Raw genomic sequence first — 17,815 nt, 5'->3', positions numbered from 1 at the left:
ACTGGACGTCGAGGAAAGTCAAGGCGTATACATGTACTTGTCATTCTCCATTTACAAAAAGACCATCAGTCGACGAAGGCTTACAAGTTTCATTTGGACGGAAGAAGGCTATCATTTCAAAGAATTTATAATATTTGTGATGACTACTCCTGCTCACGACCTTATAATACGGGCATCCCGCTTCAAAGCTGCGCGAACCTATTCACTGCGCATGCGCTATGAGCGCAGTGCAGCGCAGCGCAGCTGTTGAAACCACTTTTCACCCCAGCTGGGGTGAATTTAGTGAATCGTTTGAACTCGCCGGGTTTTTTTCATCGCTTAATTTTCTAACTTTATAAGTTGAATTTGCATTTTTGATCATTAATAAGTGTAGGTAGGTCTGTGTGTGAGTGTGTGTCAGAGTATTCGTGAGTGCGTGCGTGTGTGTGTGTGTGCGTGTGTGTGTGTGTGTGTGTGTGTGTGTGTGTGTGTGTGTGTGTGTGTGTGAGTTGGGCTGTGAGCGTGAGTGTGTGGACGTAGGTGGAGTGATGTTTGGATCTGTGAGTGAATGTGTGCAGTCCTATTTTAAGAGTGTTGTTTATTACCTTGGGCGATTAAATTAAAATAGAATATCCGTCTGTCCGTCCGTCAGTCTGTCTACTGGCCCATGATAGCTCTGCGCAGCTGTGAGTAATCGTAACTCTGGTGTCCTGTGTAGAGAGAGGTTCCAATGTTGCGTATTTTGGTCACGTGTCAATAACTGTCTCCCAAGTCTCGAAACAACACTCCCCGCTCCCTACAGACTGAAGCAAGGAGCAATGAAACTCGAGCAATCGACACGTCACCTTCAATCTGAATTAACAATTTAAAACAAATATTTTTGTCAGATTTCTAGCAACATAAAAAGCAGATAATTGTATTCATACCTGACACCTGACATCGTGTTGAAGAGGCAACATGACTGTGAGATAAGGGTTTAGAAAACGTTATCCTCACGTTGGGGGCAAATGTGCCAGAACAACATACTTTTAATGCAGGCTGATGTTCAAGTTGACACGTGAAGACTGACCCGTGAAGATCCCGGTCAGAACTGATCTTCAGCAACCCTTGTCGTAAGAGGCGACTAACGGGATGGGGTTGTTAGGCTCGCTGACTTGGTTGACACATTGTATCCCAATTGCATAGATCGATGCTCATGCTGTTGATCACTAGGTTGTTTGGTTCAGACTCAATTATATACTGACCGCCGCCATACAGCTGGAATATTGCTGAGTGCGGCGTAAAACAACAAACATACAAACAAAGATACAGAACTAAACTGCGGAATCATTACATAAACACACATGATCAAAGAACAAACACATATGATACTGAGACACAATGGTACAGAGCAGCATATCTGGTTCCATCACATACGTCCGGGCACCTGTAACTGTCACAGTCGGACGCCTTCAACGGTGCTTTGTTCTTGAGTCAAAGGAATCGTGTTACACGCAGACCAAAATGTCACACAGCTCAGGTAAGTCGAAATTCGGGAAATTAAAACAATATGATCTCCAAGGAATCGATACACAAAGGTATTGTTGGTGAAGCCACAAAAACGACAAACAAATGTTAAATAATTAAGGATAGTGTTGTGAAATGAAGCAGATTTACAAATCAATTACCTCTAAGTAAGGACAATGCCGGTTCTTCAAAGCCAGTACAATTACAGTAGCAGTATGGAACACAAAAGCAGTGGTAACAGGGATAATCAGTGATAATGTCACTTACCGAGCAGTATCAGAGGCCAGGCTTTCAAAGTAGACCAAAGTGAAAGAAATGATCTTCACACAACAACTGGTCCTGAAACAATACATATTCGTCATATAGTCACAATTGTATAATAGACATCTTATGGATGTGGAAAGGGTTTTGTCGCTTCTATTATATAGTCTGAACTCCTTCCAGAAAGGTTCTATACTATTTTGATTAATCTATAGCTGTTCCAGAATATTCCAAATTTCACTTCATTCAAAAAGCATAGAAAATAGTAACTTCCACACCACTTCTTACAGTGATACATTGCTGACAGTAGATACCACACCACTTCTTACAGTGATACATTGCTGACAGTAGATACCACACCACTTCTTACAGTGACACATTGCTGACAGTAGATACCACACTACTTCTTACAGTGATACATTGCTGACAGTAGATACCACACCACTTCTTACAGTGATACATTGCTGACAGTAGATACCACACCACTTCTTACAGTGATACATTGCTGACAGTAGATATAACATAATGTCACGGACTTCTACTGATCCCAGTCGGAAACAATGTCATACATAACAACGTATGGTATGGATTTACTTCTTTATCATTTACAACACGACGTTTCTGGGCTGCTTCTTGTCCCTTCATCAGGTGAATGACAGATCGAATCTTCACCTGATGAAGGGACAAGAAGTAGCCCGGAAACGTCGTGTTGTAAATGATAAAGAAGTAAATCCATACCATACGTTGTCATGTTACCTTCCAACTTCTAAATGTCCATCAAGCATCTAATGTACTACAATTATAACACTGTTTAACAATACATGACACAGCCAGAGTCGCAAGCCGGATCGTAGATTGTGTCTAACTACCTTAGTCTTGTATAGATACAATCAGCCTTCTAAACACTTCTCAAACTGCGTCGTTACTCCCAGTTTCCAAACACAAAGGGGAATAACTCTCAAGTGCCCCGGTTGTCGCTTACGGCACTTGACATTTTACGAGCGCTGCAATTAGCTACCACTAATAATCGTCACGAATACACTTAATAATAATAATATACTGTATGCACATGACACTGAACAATGGTCACTGGCTTTTTGTCACAATTCAACCTGAATACCAAACTTTTAAAAAGATAAGCGGAATGGCGTTCGCATCAATGCTATAAAGTGTATTGGCTTTAGTTTGTTTGAGCTAGTTTGAGAAGTTAAGAATGACGTCGGAACTTACTTCTTTTTTTTGTGTTATTTCTGTACAATTAAAAATATTCGGACTTCAGCACTCGCTATAGCTACGCAAAGATCGCACCGTTACAAGTCACATTAGAACGACTTTTAAACTGAGTCGCGAGCGGTTGCGTAAAATGAAAGTTCGAATGCGTTTTCTGTTGCAAGTAAGAATGTATGATAAACATTTCAAACAGAAGTTCATGTGAAGTACTGCAATACAATTAGTTCATCTATTATACATGTCAGATTGTTCTTTTTGATCAATTTTCATATAATGAATTGAGAATTTTAACAAAATATGTTTTAAATAAAAATCTGGGCACACACTTGAGAAAGGGTGTGTGTGCACACTACATTTCACGAGAGTTTCAGTGGTCATATAATAAACTTTCACGCACACACACGCACGCACGCACGCACACACACACTAACACACACACACACTGGATCCGCCTATGTGTTGCTGAACAAGCATGTGTCGCTGAGCTATAATCAGGTTTAAATGGCTTACTTGTTACCTCTGGGAAATGACCAGTAACCGTGAACTACCAGACACCCTGACACCCTAGCTCTGTAGAGATTAGGTTGAAGGCTCTTTCACCATATTGTTCACACTGTCACCATATTCATGACATTCCCCCTCACGACTGATGTTAACAGGGTCCATTGTTAGAATTTCTTCCATGTCATAAATATGTCGCAACACAAATGATATCGGAATTGTTTATGTCTAAGAACAAATTGAGGTTGATTCTCCAACCCAGTGGAGAAAATAACCCAACAATCTGAATAATCCTCAATACCCATTTGTTGCACCTCAACTATCTTGCCAAATAGTGGTGTTTGTTTTTTTGTTCAGCTGGCCCAGGATACAAACGTGACATCCCTGACTGATTTGTTTCAAGTCTTGGAACTATTTCAAATCCATACACGTCACAACCGCAGAACACACAACCATAGTTCCTTCCGCCAAAAGCTCGAAACGAGTCCCTTTGAAAATATCGTGCGCAATAAAGTGATTGATTATAGTGCCTATTTTATTAAATTATCCCCGCTTAACAAACCAAATGTAATATTGCATAAATTTCACATGTAGGAAGCCACTTTTGGGCCTACGAGCATAACTTGAGAACAAGCTGTAAAAGCGCACGCGCACGTCATTTGCAAAACCGTGTTCACTCATGAGGTACTCGTTTTATCACGTGAGAATCAGTGTTGTTGCCACGCTTTGGTGACTCCGCACCCAAACAGCACATGTCAGAATCAATTTTAGTTAAACCCTAAACGCTTGAGCTCTTTGTGATAAATCTTGCTCACGTTTGCCAACACTTGGAACTGGCTTTGAGAGGAAGCAATTTTCTTGCCAAACACAGTTTATCTATCTGTCGGGACACGGGTGGAAACGTCAACACAGCTAATTGCTCTCGATACCTCATAACTCAGATGTCCGTTTTTGCCAATGATTAATGGGAATTTGATCGTCAAAAAACGTAGTTTTGAAGATTTTTTAAAAAGAATTCAAGGTATAGAGACATATACAAAGTGCATGTCGTGTTATATAAGCCTGTTTGAGATATGTCACGTGTTAGAATGTCAGCCAATCAAATTTACGATGCCGCGCGTGTTACTGCGATATGGGTTTGTGAATTTGTTATGGTTCCATAAAGTCATACAGTGCAATTCTTTCACTTCGCGATAACGATCAGTTTTGATATATTCTTGGAATAAGATATAACCCTTCACATTACTGTTTAACAAGGAAGACGCAGTGGTGGTTCCATAAATACATCCCAATTCAATAACTATGGTAACGGTGGTATTTATTACAGAATATTAACTATTAATTAATATCACCTTTACAGAGGGGCAGAAAAAAACCCAGAGATCGTGTTTATTTAGAGATGCACTTCAACAGTTTGGTATTTCACAAATCATACTGGGATTAGGCATTAAGGGGTTTTACATTGAAATAGCACACTATCACAAGGAGACGCTATGGTATTAGAATCACACGGTTGGGATCTCGACAAACAACTGCCTTTTCTGGTAATCTTATTACAAACAGCCATTACTCACACAGAGAACAGATCCTATAGTAGTGAACACAATATGATTATCAGCCGATTGTCCACAGATAATGATCCACACACAGTCGTCGTCTCCTCCCGTCTCTCCTTTATGCTACAAACCGAATTACAATTTTCCACAGAACCATTGACGTTTAAGAGCGAAAGATATCACTCGATAAACTTAAGCTTCTGTCTCGTCCTGCATGTCCGCCTCATGAACACTTTGCTTTACAATATTACTTCTGCAGCACCTTGAGTTATCGCTATTTCTCTTTTTCTGAACAGTATAAAACACGCGATTAGCCATCCCGAACACTCCGTCCGTTATTTTTTATATCGCCAGCTTTCATTCGTCTCTCTCCGCGTCGACCCTAAAGCGATAATAACATCAAACATGGATGAATTAAAGCGATTTATGCCACGCTAATGACGTGTTTATGTTGACTAGGTCCACGAACACCAGGAACTACCGTTTGGGAAGACGTTTTAGGAGAATGTTCTGATGCAATTATACAGCGAGCATTCATCAGCGTCCCGATATGTTTTCATTAAGTGTTTACGGATTCTGTTTCATATTGCAGGGCCATTATGGAGTGTTTGGTTTTGACAGGTAGAGCGGACGTTATGGGGTATTTGTGGCGGTGTGGGACGTAATCATATATAACACATACAGCTGGGGGACAACCAACCAATGGAAGCCCCGCATCAAGTGGTGTCTGTAGCAGCCTATAAGTTAGTCTTAAGTCAGGTATATCGATCTAGGATCGAGCAAACCGTTATTTTGGCTGGTTGGTTGGTTGGTTGTTTTACGCCGCACTCAGCAATATTCCAGCTGTATGGCGGTGGTCTGTAAATAATCGAGTCTCGACCAGCCAATCCAGTGATCAACAGCATGAACGATGATATTTAAATCCGTTGGAGTACACCGACAGGCAAATAGCCAGGTCAAATGTTTAAACCACCCGATCCACATTAAATCTCCACTGACGACGATGTGATAAGAAGTAGCTGGTTGTTCACTAGCCTCGAGAAATCTGGATTTCAGTTATTCCGGAAATCCCTCTTTCCAAATAAATACTTTTAAGAACAAACACGTGTATACAAAAGAAAATGCTTACCAACATACATTTGTTTATCCGGCCACTTCGATCGATTCCACTGGGAACAGGTCGGTCCGGGTTGACGAGGTTTCACGGTGATGGAGGAAAGCCCACCGTGGCCATAGTTCCCACTTCGGGGACACCAGCGAGCACGACTATAGTGCCAGCAAAAGCTGACAAAGCGAATCTGCAATTCGGACACAAAAATGCCGAATATAGCACAACTGTAAGAGCACCTGACCCTCGTGTTTCCGACAGGATGAGTGAGTGAGTTGGGTTTGACGCCGCTGTGAACACTATGTTTCACGTAGCCACCAAATTCTGAACATGGGTCGGCCGTCGGAAAAAACAACAAAACAAACTTAATAAAGACAAAATAATCTGAATAATGTTCTTGATTCTCATTTATTGTAGCTCTTGTTACAATTTCTCGCGTACTTTGGACTTGTGGCAGCGACTGATTATAAGATAAACAGTTTATATGACAGGGCGGTACGTTTTAGGTTCAAGTCGGCAGGGTTGGAAGGAACCAGGCTACTGGCGTATTAAAGGGGCGTAACTCTGCAAACACCTTGAGGCTTGGTTAGTGAGATTTGAAACCAGACGTTGCATATTTCTGAATCGCATTGTCTTCAGATACCTGTACGTAATTGGTCGTTAGTGAACAGCAGAATCTCTACTTTTGTACAAGTATATACGGAAAGCAACGTGTTGTGACGAGAACCTTCCAGGTTCCGCCGAATGGTCGCGAGGGACAATCAAAGGAGGATGGATGAAGAGAAAAAAAGATAGTCTAGAATTTAACAAATTAGGGATTTGTGCTACGACCAACATACTGTTTTTGTACAACACTGTTCCCATGTTGTGCAGCGTTACCCGAGGGAGAGTGTCTGTGTTTGTTATGGGTTGTCTACATCCTCATCCACGACAGACACCGGGAAGCTATCTCTCCGCAAATATTGGTGCTGTATAGAACCTATTGACGAATCATTAACTGAGGAGTTTTTGTGGTGTCAGGTAAACACTGTGAGAACGTTGTTCCAGTGTGTGGTCGGATCTGAGCCTATGTTTCCCAGACCTGGGAGATGTCAGTGGTAGTGTTCCCCCCCGCGTGTCGAGTCCATCTGCCTGGCGATGGTTGTCAGTATCTGACATCAGCAACTTGTGACAAGATAGGCCTACTGCAATGACTGACATCAGCCACTTGTGACAAGATAGGCCTACTGCAATGACTGACATCAGCCACTTGTGATAAGATAGGCCTACTGCGATGACTGACATCAGCAACTGGTGACAAGACAGGCCTACTGCGATGATTGACATCAGCAACTAGTGACAAGATAGGCCTACTGCGATGACTGACATCAGCAACTTGTGACAAGATATGCCTACTGCGATGACTGACATCAGCAACTAGTGACAAGATATGCCTACTGTGATGACTGACATCAGCAACTTGTGACAAGATATGCCTACTACGATGACTGACATCAGCAACGTGTGACAAGATAGGCCTTTTGTGATGACTGACATCAGCAACTTGTGACAAGATATGCCTACTGCGATGACTGACATCAGCAACTGGTGACAAGATATGCCTACTGCAGTGACTGACATCATCAACTTGTGATAAGATATGCCTACTGTGATGACTGACATCAGCAACTGGTGACAAAATATGCCTACTGCAATGACTGATATCAGCAACTTGTGACAAGATATGCCTACTGCGATGGTTGACATCAGCAACTAGTGACAAGATATGCCTACTGCGATGACTGACATCATCACGTTGTGACAAGATATGCCTACTGCAGTGACTGACATCAGCAACTTGTGATAAGATATGCCTACTGCAATGACTGACACCAGCAACTAGTGACAAGATATGCCTACTGCGATGACTGACATCATCAACTAGTGACAAGATATGCCCACTGCAGTGACTGACATCAGCAACTTGTGACAAAATATGCCTACTGCAATGACTGACATCAGCAACTTGTGACAAGATATGCCTACTGCAATGACTGACATCAGCAACTTGTGACAAGATAGGCCTACTGTGATGACTGACATCAGCAACTTGTGACAAGATAGGCCTACTGTGATGACTGACATCAGCAACTTGTGACAAGATATGCCTACTGCAATGACTGACATCAGCAACTTGTGACAAGATAGGCCTACTGCGATGATGATATCAGCAACTTGTGACAAGATAGGCCTACTGCGACGACTGACATCAGCAACATGTGACAAGATAGGCCTACTGCGATGACTGACATCAGAAACTTGTGACAAGATAGGCCTACTGTGATGACTGACATCAGCAACTTGTGACAAGATAGGCCTACTGCGATGACTGGCATCAGCAACTTGTGACAAGATATGCCTACTGCGTTGATGATATCAGCAACTTGTGACAAGATAGGCCTAATGCGACGATTGACTTCAGCAACTTGTGACAAAATATGCCTACTGCAATGACTGATATCAGCAACTTGTGACAAGATATGCCTACTGCAATGACTGACATCAGCAACTTGTGACAAGATATGCCTACTGCGATGACTGACATCAGCAACTTGTGACAAGATATGCCTACTGCGATGACTGACATCAGAAACTTGTGACAAGATAGGCCTACTGCGATGACTGACATCAGCAACTTGTGACAAAATATGCGTACTGCAATGACTGATATCAGCAACTTGTGACAAGATATGCCTACTGCAATGACTGACATCAGCAACTTGTGACAAGATATGCCTACTACGATGACTGACATCAGCAACTTGTGACAAGATAGGCCTACGGTGATGACTGACATCAGCAACTTGTGACAAGATATGCCTATTGTGATGACTGACATCAGCAACTTGTGACAAGATATGCCTACTGCAATGACTGACATCAGCAACTTGTGACAAGATAGGCCTACTGCGATGATGATATCAGCAACTTGTGACAAGATAGGCCTACTGCGACGACTGACATCAGCAACATGTGACAAGATAGGCGTACTGCGATGACTGACATCAGAAACTTGTGACAAGATATGCCTACTGCGATGACTGACATCAGCAACTTGTGACAAGATAGGCCTACTGCGATGACTGACATCAGCAACTTTGTGACAAGATATGCCCACTGTCATGCCAGACTCGACAGATTCCGAGATGATCATAGCAAGACTCGGCCATCTCAACGCAGCTAGCGAGATGAGTTAAACACCGCTTAGAAATGAAATACACAATGTCATTTAAAAAGTTGGATTACACTTTCTTTGCAAAGTACAGACTCCAGTACTTTTGTTGGGTTGAGTCCCACCCGGGATTCGAACCCACACCCTCAGAGTCAGGCACCTATTCGCCAGCACACAAAGTCAGACGCCTAGACCGCTCAGCCACCGCGGCTTCCACACAAGTACTAGAATCTGTACTTTACAAAGAAAGTGTAATCCCAAATATAACATATGTTACCGATTAGAAAGTGAATCAAAGCGAGGAGTTAAACGGGGCTAAGAGTGAGTGAGGTGGGTTAAACTCCACTTAGAAAGTGAGTGAGGTGGTTTAAACTCCACTTAGAAAGTGTATGAAAGTGAGAGTTATACACCACTTATCACTGGTTGTTGTTTAACATACATTCCAACAGAGGAACACTCACCAACACCACACATTTCAAGCTGTCTAAGATGTTTTAAACTGCCTTAGTTACCTGCTTTGCCCTGTCTTCCACCGAATTTAACACGAGTTTCACTGTTGTTTAACGCCGCACCAAGTCATGTTCCAACAATTTGACGGCGGTAGGTAAATACTCGAGTACGGTTCAGACTATCCAGTGATTATATCAACGGCCATCATCCACACAATACATGAACCATGTCAGCAAGATCTAGGTACTATGGGTTACGACAAGCATGGGTTGCTGAAGACCAGTTCAGTCCTCGATGATCACATACACTTGGTTGTAGAACTGATACTGCTGGTGATGGACACACGGCAAGTAACAGACATGATTGGATTGGGGAACTCAACGCCACAAATATATGGTAATGACGTGTCCAGCTGGTATCCATTTCTCACACTATTAGTCTTCAGTCTGAAGTTCCGATCCTGGTTAGAATTGGTCTTCAGTAACCCGTGGCTGTCGTAAGAGGTGACTAACGGGATCGGGTGGTCAGGCTCGCTGACCTGGTGGACACATATCATCGTATCCCAATTGCGTAGATCGATGCTCATGATGTTGATCACTGGATTGTCTGGTACAGACCCGATTATTTACAGACCGCCGCCATATAGCTGGAATATTGCTGGGTGCGGCGTTAACCAACAACCAACCACATTAAGTTCCGACAGGGCAACACCTGCCAAAACACAACCCATGTACCCGTGGTTGTTTATCGAAGAACGGACCATCCATGTCAAGGGTTGGTTAGTTGATGTCCTGTCAGCCCAACTGAACATCTCTGGTGACGTCCTGGAGCGCCTCACAGTCTGGAGTGGCTATGGTTGCAAGGAACCATCAGACTGGTTGGTTTGTTGTTTAATGCCGCACACATTATTCAACCGATATGGCGGGGGAGGAGCCATCAGGACTCTTGACCAAAACAGTTGGAAAGCAATGATGTTCAAATCTTCTTAGTTTAGTGCAAGAGATAAGCAACTACAATTGACCCCTTTATTATACATTAGTAAAATATAACACATCATTTCTCAATCATTATTACGTTAGATTCATTTGTACACTGTACATTCAAACCACAAAGTTAACAAATGAGTTTTTCATACGTGTTTAACAATAGTCAACCAAGTAGAACGGACAGTATGGTTCTATCCATCACTCCATCTCCACTCCACGTTTCTGGCACTCACACGCTTTATACACAACGGATGACCAAACGCATTAGTGTTATTAAGTATATATTACACATCATCGACCAATATACCAAATACATACCATTCAACTTTTGATAGGACTATGCCTATTTTCCCATGTGCCGACACTGACCATAAACATGAAACATCCCTACAACACGCTGAGCAGTATATGTCTTGAAGACATGGCACAGAATTATACATATCATACGTGAGGTCAATATACAAATGACTTCTTTGCTTTTACTTTTTTTACTTTGACACACACACACACACATTATATATATATACTTAATAACTTAATACGTAAGGGGTTTTCTAAACACTGCTGGCAAGATCTCTTGGGAGTGACATCAAAACTGTACGTAACGTTTCCTACAACAGCCAACTTTTAAATAAATCTGAACACATTAAGATATCACAGCACAACAAATCAGTCACCCGAGGCCATTTAAAAAATATATATTTATCACGTAAGAATCATGGAAGCACGTGATTCATTCATTGTAAACTTCGCCACAACAGCAGCGTTAGTTGTCCCGCTGTAGGGAGCTGGGTGGCAACAGTTGACAACAGCTGACAACACGTCCAAGCTGGGTTCAACAGTTGGTGTGCTGTTCAACACTCACAAACTTCCCGGCAGGACACGTGACTGACAGAGCGGGCCAGACAATCCAGTGATTGACATCATGAGCATCAAGGCATGCAACCTTGATACAATCACATGGATCAACCAAGTCAGTAAGTCTGGCCACCTGATCCCTTAGTTGCCTCTTACAAAACAAACATCACTGGGAATGTATATTCTTACTAGATTCCCCCTGGGTGAACAGATAGGTGGAGTAGACGGTTATTGTTGCTGGTCGATGACTTACAACATGGCATCTTAAAGGAGCTCTGCACACAGCATATTTCCCTGCCACAGATGAGCATCCGCCACGTGCCCGGCTATGGTCATCAACGAGTTAGTCCCACCGCTGTGCTAGCTGCCTTCCAGTTCAGAAACAAAACACAGTGTCACTTTGGAATGGACGCGTTTGCCCTATAGGTATATATCCCAGGTGTTCTGGTTTATACAAGATTTCAAGAACCTCTTTCTCCCACAACTGGGTGAAGACAATGAAAGACAGTTACAAGACGTCTTCTAGAAACTCTATCACCACGTTCTAAATGATTAAACATAACATGAAATCATGTTTGAAGTTGTTTGGACACAGAATTAACTGATAATTACTAGTAATTAGTTCTACTGAGGGATCCTCACTGATATCTACACCTATTGTTGAGTGAGTGAGCTGGGTTAACACCACGTTGGACACCTCTCCAGATGTATCACACTGTGTTAGCTTGGTGTGTGAGTCGTGCACGGAGTGGTGCAGGGCCTCCTTTCACAAAGCACTAAGGTGATCGTAAGTCACTAAGGTAACCTTAGTGCAATGTTAAAGAATGGGAGTTAAGGTTAACCTTAGTAAAGGTTGCTTCGTGAAAGTAGACCCTAGTCTACAAATCTACCATTTTGGTGACACCCACAAGCATTGGTATGGCGCTGACGAACGTACGAACCTATTCGGGGTGAACCACGATATTGGTGTGAGGCTTGCCCAGGGGAGGTAATTCAGCAAAGCGAACTGTGACGCCTACAACAACTACGTCATCCATGCACTCTATTGTTGATGAACATAACACACCCATTTAGGTAGTTTATAACCATACCAATCCGCCAGTCACTAAAGAACCATTCAACAAAATCTGCAATGGCAATTAATCGTATCCAGTATGGTATTGTCTAAATTCAAAGTCACACAGACAGGTGTTTTAGGCACACACTTTAACAAATGCTACAAATGGGGCTCATTGATTCTACCACTGGAATCAACATATTCGGTCGATTTATCGATCTATAACTTTAGTAACCGAGAAGTGTTCTTCTGTACCAGATACAGGAGACAAGAAACAATTCGGATATTTTAAGTCATCTTTAAAATATATCCTTTTCCTCAATATTTGGATACGAGGATTTTTTAAACTATTTATTAAATTGCTCTGGCAGACTAGTAACTGCTGAGGCCTAACACTCTATGACAAATGCCCATTACATGAAGGCTGATACACTCCTACCTACATACCGTCCTGAACAAAGCATTACGACTCACACGTGAGTGTGACAATACCAGCTACACGCTGTGTTGTTCAGCACACAATATCACAGTGCAACCACGGACCTACATCACAAGGCCGCCATAGTGGTGCGACAAACGTCACTCTTACAATACGGGGCACCTGTATATTATCATCTGATCTTCATGACAAGAAATGCAAAGAAAATTCATTAATTACTGATATTTACAAACAACAAAACATTTACAAATTGATAAATAAAAACATTCTAAAAGAACGTGTGTATAATAACTGTGCATACATAAAAATGATAAAGGAGAAAGATGACCCCCAGATGACATTTTTACTAAATACAAAGGAAATCTGCAGACCTGAAAAATTCATCTGTGAAGCAGTCCTCTTCATTACTTTATTAATAAACATTTCTCAAATCTGTAATCTCCCTTGCTGTTTAAAACAAGTGGTCAAAAGATATAAACAATAAATATGCTATCAGAAATATCAGAAAAATTACATTTACTAATGTCTTTATTTATGTCACAGAAATGAAAAATAAATGTACAGAAAGGAACATGCTCTTCAGTCTTGGAATGTCAATCAAAACAAACCCCTCCATTTTGATCTTTTCTGTAACGGAAACTTATAAGGTGTATCAACATTGGTCTGTGGGATATTTTTTTTTCTTTTGGGCGACTTAAATTGAGAAGTATTAGGTGAACCCAATTTTAAAAACACCAGCCAATATTTCTACCTCCGATTGATGTTTGTCATGTTACAGACGTTTCTCAATTCTCAGTGTTAATCTGTTGAGCTATGATTTTATGTCCACTTCAACATCCCTCCAAAACAAGAGTTTAAACAGAAATTACAAGTGAATGACTTTAGTTTTTACACAGCTTTCAGCAATATTACAGCAATATCACGGAAGATATCACCAGAAATGGGCTTCACACATTGTACCCATGTGGGGAATCGAACCCAGGTCTTCCGCGTGATGAGGTTTAACCACTTGGCTACCCCACTGCTCCAGACAGATTATCGAGAGTTACATGGAAAACGAGATATGGATGATACAACATCAAATTGAAAACATGAGAAATGGAGCATCGATTATATGTTAACTGCTACCTTCTGTTGAATACAAATGTTTGTCAACATTTTTTTAACCAACACTAGTTATTCAGATCTTTAAGGCTAAAATCGGTAGCACTTTGAACTGAATTTCAAGAGAGGTACTGATATATATTAATCTCTTCTAACTGGGCATAGTTTTCATCCTTGAATCATACATTTATCATAGTTTCAAAAATATAAAAGGTACCTTTAAATGGAAGATCATCACTGATTATCACTATCATATCTCTTACTATCTTCTCATACTAATACTGAAAAGTTTCACTTTGTTACAAATGATGCTGCCATCTTGGGCAACTCCTGAGGCAGTGCTGAATACTATTTGCATGACAACATCCTCCAGCACACAATCAGGTTCAGTCTACACCTGGACACAGAATATCTCTACACAGGATATGTTGGCTTCTGTGGGAGGGAAGTCTGAAGAGGAGTTCAGGACACGATGCTGCTGAGCAACTCCTGACAGCAAGGGAGGCAACTCTGCTCTGTAAGTCAGAAAACATTTCCAACACCCAAGAATCATAATATATAAGTCTTAAAAAAGATGGATACTCCTTTTGGGAAGTGAAAAATGTTTTTGTGAGTGTCATGTAAAACAGTTATATAGTCTTGTGGACCAGATAATCTGACCTGCGACTTCTTGACGAGTATTTAGGAGGTTTTGCCTTGAGTTTTACAAACATCGCCACAGGCAACCACAATAAATCCTTCCTCTCACTCTCCACACCATTCACACATTCACAGGACATTATTAAATAAATACTTTACATATCCAATATATACATTTTAGTAAATATACAGTCAATATAGTATTTATACACCAGCATCATATACTCAAAGACAAAAGTAACCACCATCATGTTCCTAAACTATCAAACCATGATTTATGAAAACCTCAAAACTCATTTCTTTGGAGATGTAAAACATATCTGAGCTCAATCAGGATTCTTACAAATTATCTGCCATCAAATCTCGGCCCAATGAACTATTTTAAGGCCCTGAAGAAACACATATAAGTAGCTGGATAAACATGGTGTTGGTTGAAGTAGTACCGACCATCAAAGGGAAGTAACTTCTACCTGTATTGCTGGGCTGGGGATTTTTTGCTTTGCCATTGTTGACATGTTTTGCTAAATCTAGGGTCTTTTCAGGGCAAATCACTGGTAATTACGGCCTTTCCAAGGATAAAACAAATCTAGGGCCTTTAGTAACCCTGTCAATATGGATCTGATTAGATTTTAATAATTTTGAAATTTCAACTCATCCAAATTCTGTTTAGGAATTTTTCTGTTCTTTACATGTGATATGGTGAAAAGGTTATAGTGAGGGGAGGGAGGGAGGGAAGGAAGGAGGGAGGAAGGAGGTTTAATGCCAATTTAGCAAAACGTTATGTTATATCATGACTGGGAACAATAAATAAATGGGCAATATATGATTTACTAAATGGAGAGAATCAAACCCAGAACTGTGACATGGGAAGCATGTGCTTCTACCTGTGGGCTACCAATACACCACGAGAAGACAGACTACTTGGTTAAGTCAGAGAGTCACAATCAAAAATATTCAGATTTCAGATATCAATAAATATAAATGATCACAGGTGACTATGGCATTGAGAATACATGAATACCAAAATCACATTCTTCTGAAAAATATCTGTAGCACCAACATGTGGAGGTTGTATTGCTCTGAATAGTCTCAATAACATATGCCACATCTGTATCATCAGTTCTAACCATTGTCAGGTATATAAATATAATGTGTATAGTTTCAACATGGAAGTCTGTATGTAGAGAGAGACTCTCTTGAGGCTTTCAAAGGTGATACTTTGATTATATGACATCCAAAATCTACTAGCTAATAAATATATTACTAACGACCACCTCAAACCTTTGACTGTTATATAAAATAAGTATCAACACATACAAGCACCATAAAAACTGTAAGTTTGTGCAGCACTGTTCTATATATGATATACAGTTGTATTGACTAGTGGTGACTGCAGCTGTTACAAGGGAGTTACCTGCCCTTCTTTAGAAGGAAGTAGTCCCGTGTTTCAGCAATGTGCGTACTTCTCACAGTGTGATATAGTTCCCAACATGTTGCTGTTTAACACACTAAAAGTGACCATACCAAAGTATTTCACCATCAGTGGGCTTCAATAGTGCATGATACATTTCAAAACAAATTCAATTAAAATATTGTCTGTAGGACGTCATCATGTACTTCAGATCAAAACAATACAAAGCTTGCTTCAATTTGTCTGGGGATGTCAGTTTAAACAATGCTAAAATCTGGATATGATCTTTTGGTTTTTATTTTAGTGGTCCAAGTATTTTCGAGAAAATATTTACTGATTAAAACCAATCTTCAGTGTTCTTTGAATTCATCCTATCAACCTATCGACGATACAAGGCCCAACCAATGCCACATTAGTGACCATTGCCTCTGTAAACATTACAAGAGGTTGCAAATTGAATTTACAGGTATCAAATCCCTGTAATCTCATTACACCCTTACTTTTACAATTTGGATCTATCCACTAAACAGGTATATAGTCAGCTGCTTAATGGAGTGGGCATCAGAATAAAAACAGGAATGAAATATGTAAAAAATCAATAATGCTTCACTTTTTACCAGCGAAAAATCCCATCAAAATTGTTAGTAAAGATAAAAGTTCCTTTGCCTCTTTTAATAAATATAAAAGTCACAAGTTAAAATGACCATCACAAACACAATATTTTCTTAAATATCATTCTCCAGGTGTATAAAATTGATATAAGTAGACATCTGTATACTGTTATTCATTTAACAAATATGAATTTCTGATTTAATCTGCCGATACACATCAAGACGTTGTTTGAGGAGTTGTAAAGTTGTAACTTGCATCAGTAAATGATGTTGTAGATGTAGTTGTGGACGTTAAGTTGAGGAGTGCGACGGTGGAGACGCCATGGTCCCCCACCAAGCCGTAGATGGTTCTATAGATGTCATATACAACAGCAAATCCAAAATACACAGGGAGGAGGAACTGCAGATGGCACAGCCACTCAGGGAGGGGGAGCGCTAGATCCAAGCACCTGCAAAGAGTAATGGCAGTGAGGTTTCATGACACTTTCATGAACAGCAAACAACAGTATGGAGATAGAGTCACAGTTATCTCAACCTTAGTGACCAGTATTCTGTCCTGAATCTTCCGCAAATGTTACTGACATAATACTGACGTACATTCTGCAAAGTGCACACTGGATTTTACATAAACACAAACAGTAAACTAGGGTTGTAACAACTCAAAAGGACCACATTTTTATTTTGTTGTAACCTGATGCATTTAGAGCAAAATATACCGCAAGTGACCAGGACCCAAACACTCTCTGTTGTATCCGCTGGTGCATCATAGGCATGTTTAGTATAACCATAGTTTACTGTACAGACGTCCATGGTTAACTCACTGTGTCCATTGTTAACCCACACTGTCCATGGTTAAACCACACTGTCCATGGTTAAACCACACTGTCCATTGTTAACTCACTGTGTCA

General features: G+C 40.8%; 1 protein-coding gene across 1 annotated transcript in view; it reads right to left on the bottom strand.

Moving 5' to 3' along the window:
• Positions 1-10,813: 10,813 nt before the first annotated feature.
• LOC124288084 overlaps positions 10,814-17,815 on the bottom strand; it is a 50,785-nt gene continuing 43,783 nt past the window's right edge. Inside the window, exon 18 of the mRNA XM_046724649.1 lies at positions 10,814-17,356. Within this exon, the coding sequence (XP_046580605.1) occupies positions 17,125-17,356 (232 nt within the window). The 3' untranslated portion in view covers positions 10,814-17,124. The remainder of the gene's footprint in view (positions 17,357-17,815) is intronic.

Source organism: Haliotis rubra, unplaced genomic scaffold (assembly GCF_003918875.1).
Source record: "Haliotis rubra isolate DU_JTF1 unplaced genomic scaffold, ASM391887v1 Scf411, whole genome shotgun sequence".
NCBI classification, from domain to species: Eukaryota; Metazoa; Mollusca; class Gastropoda; order Lepetellida; family Haliotidae; genus Haliotis; species Haliotis rubra.
This window is presented reverse-complemented; position numbering and strand designations above follow the sequence as displayed.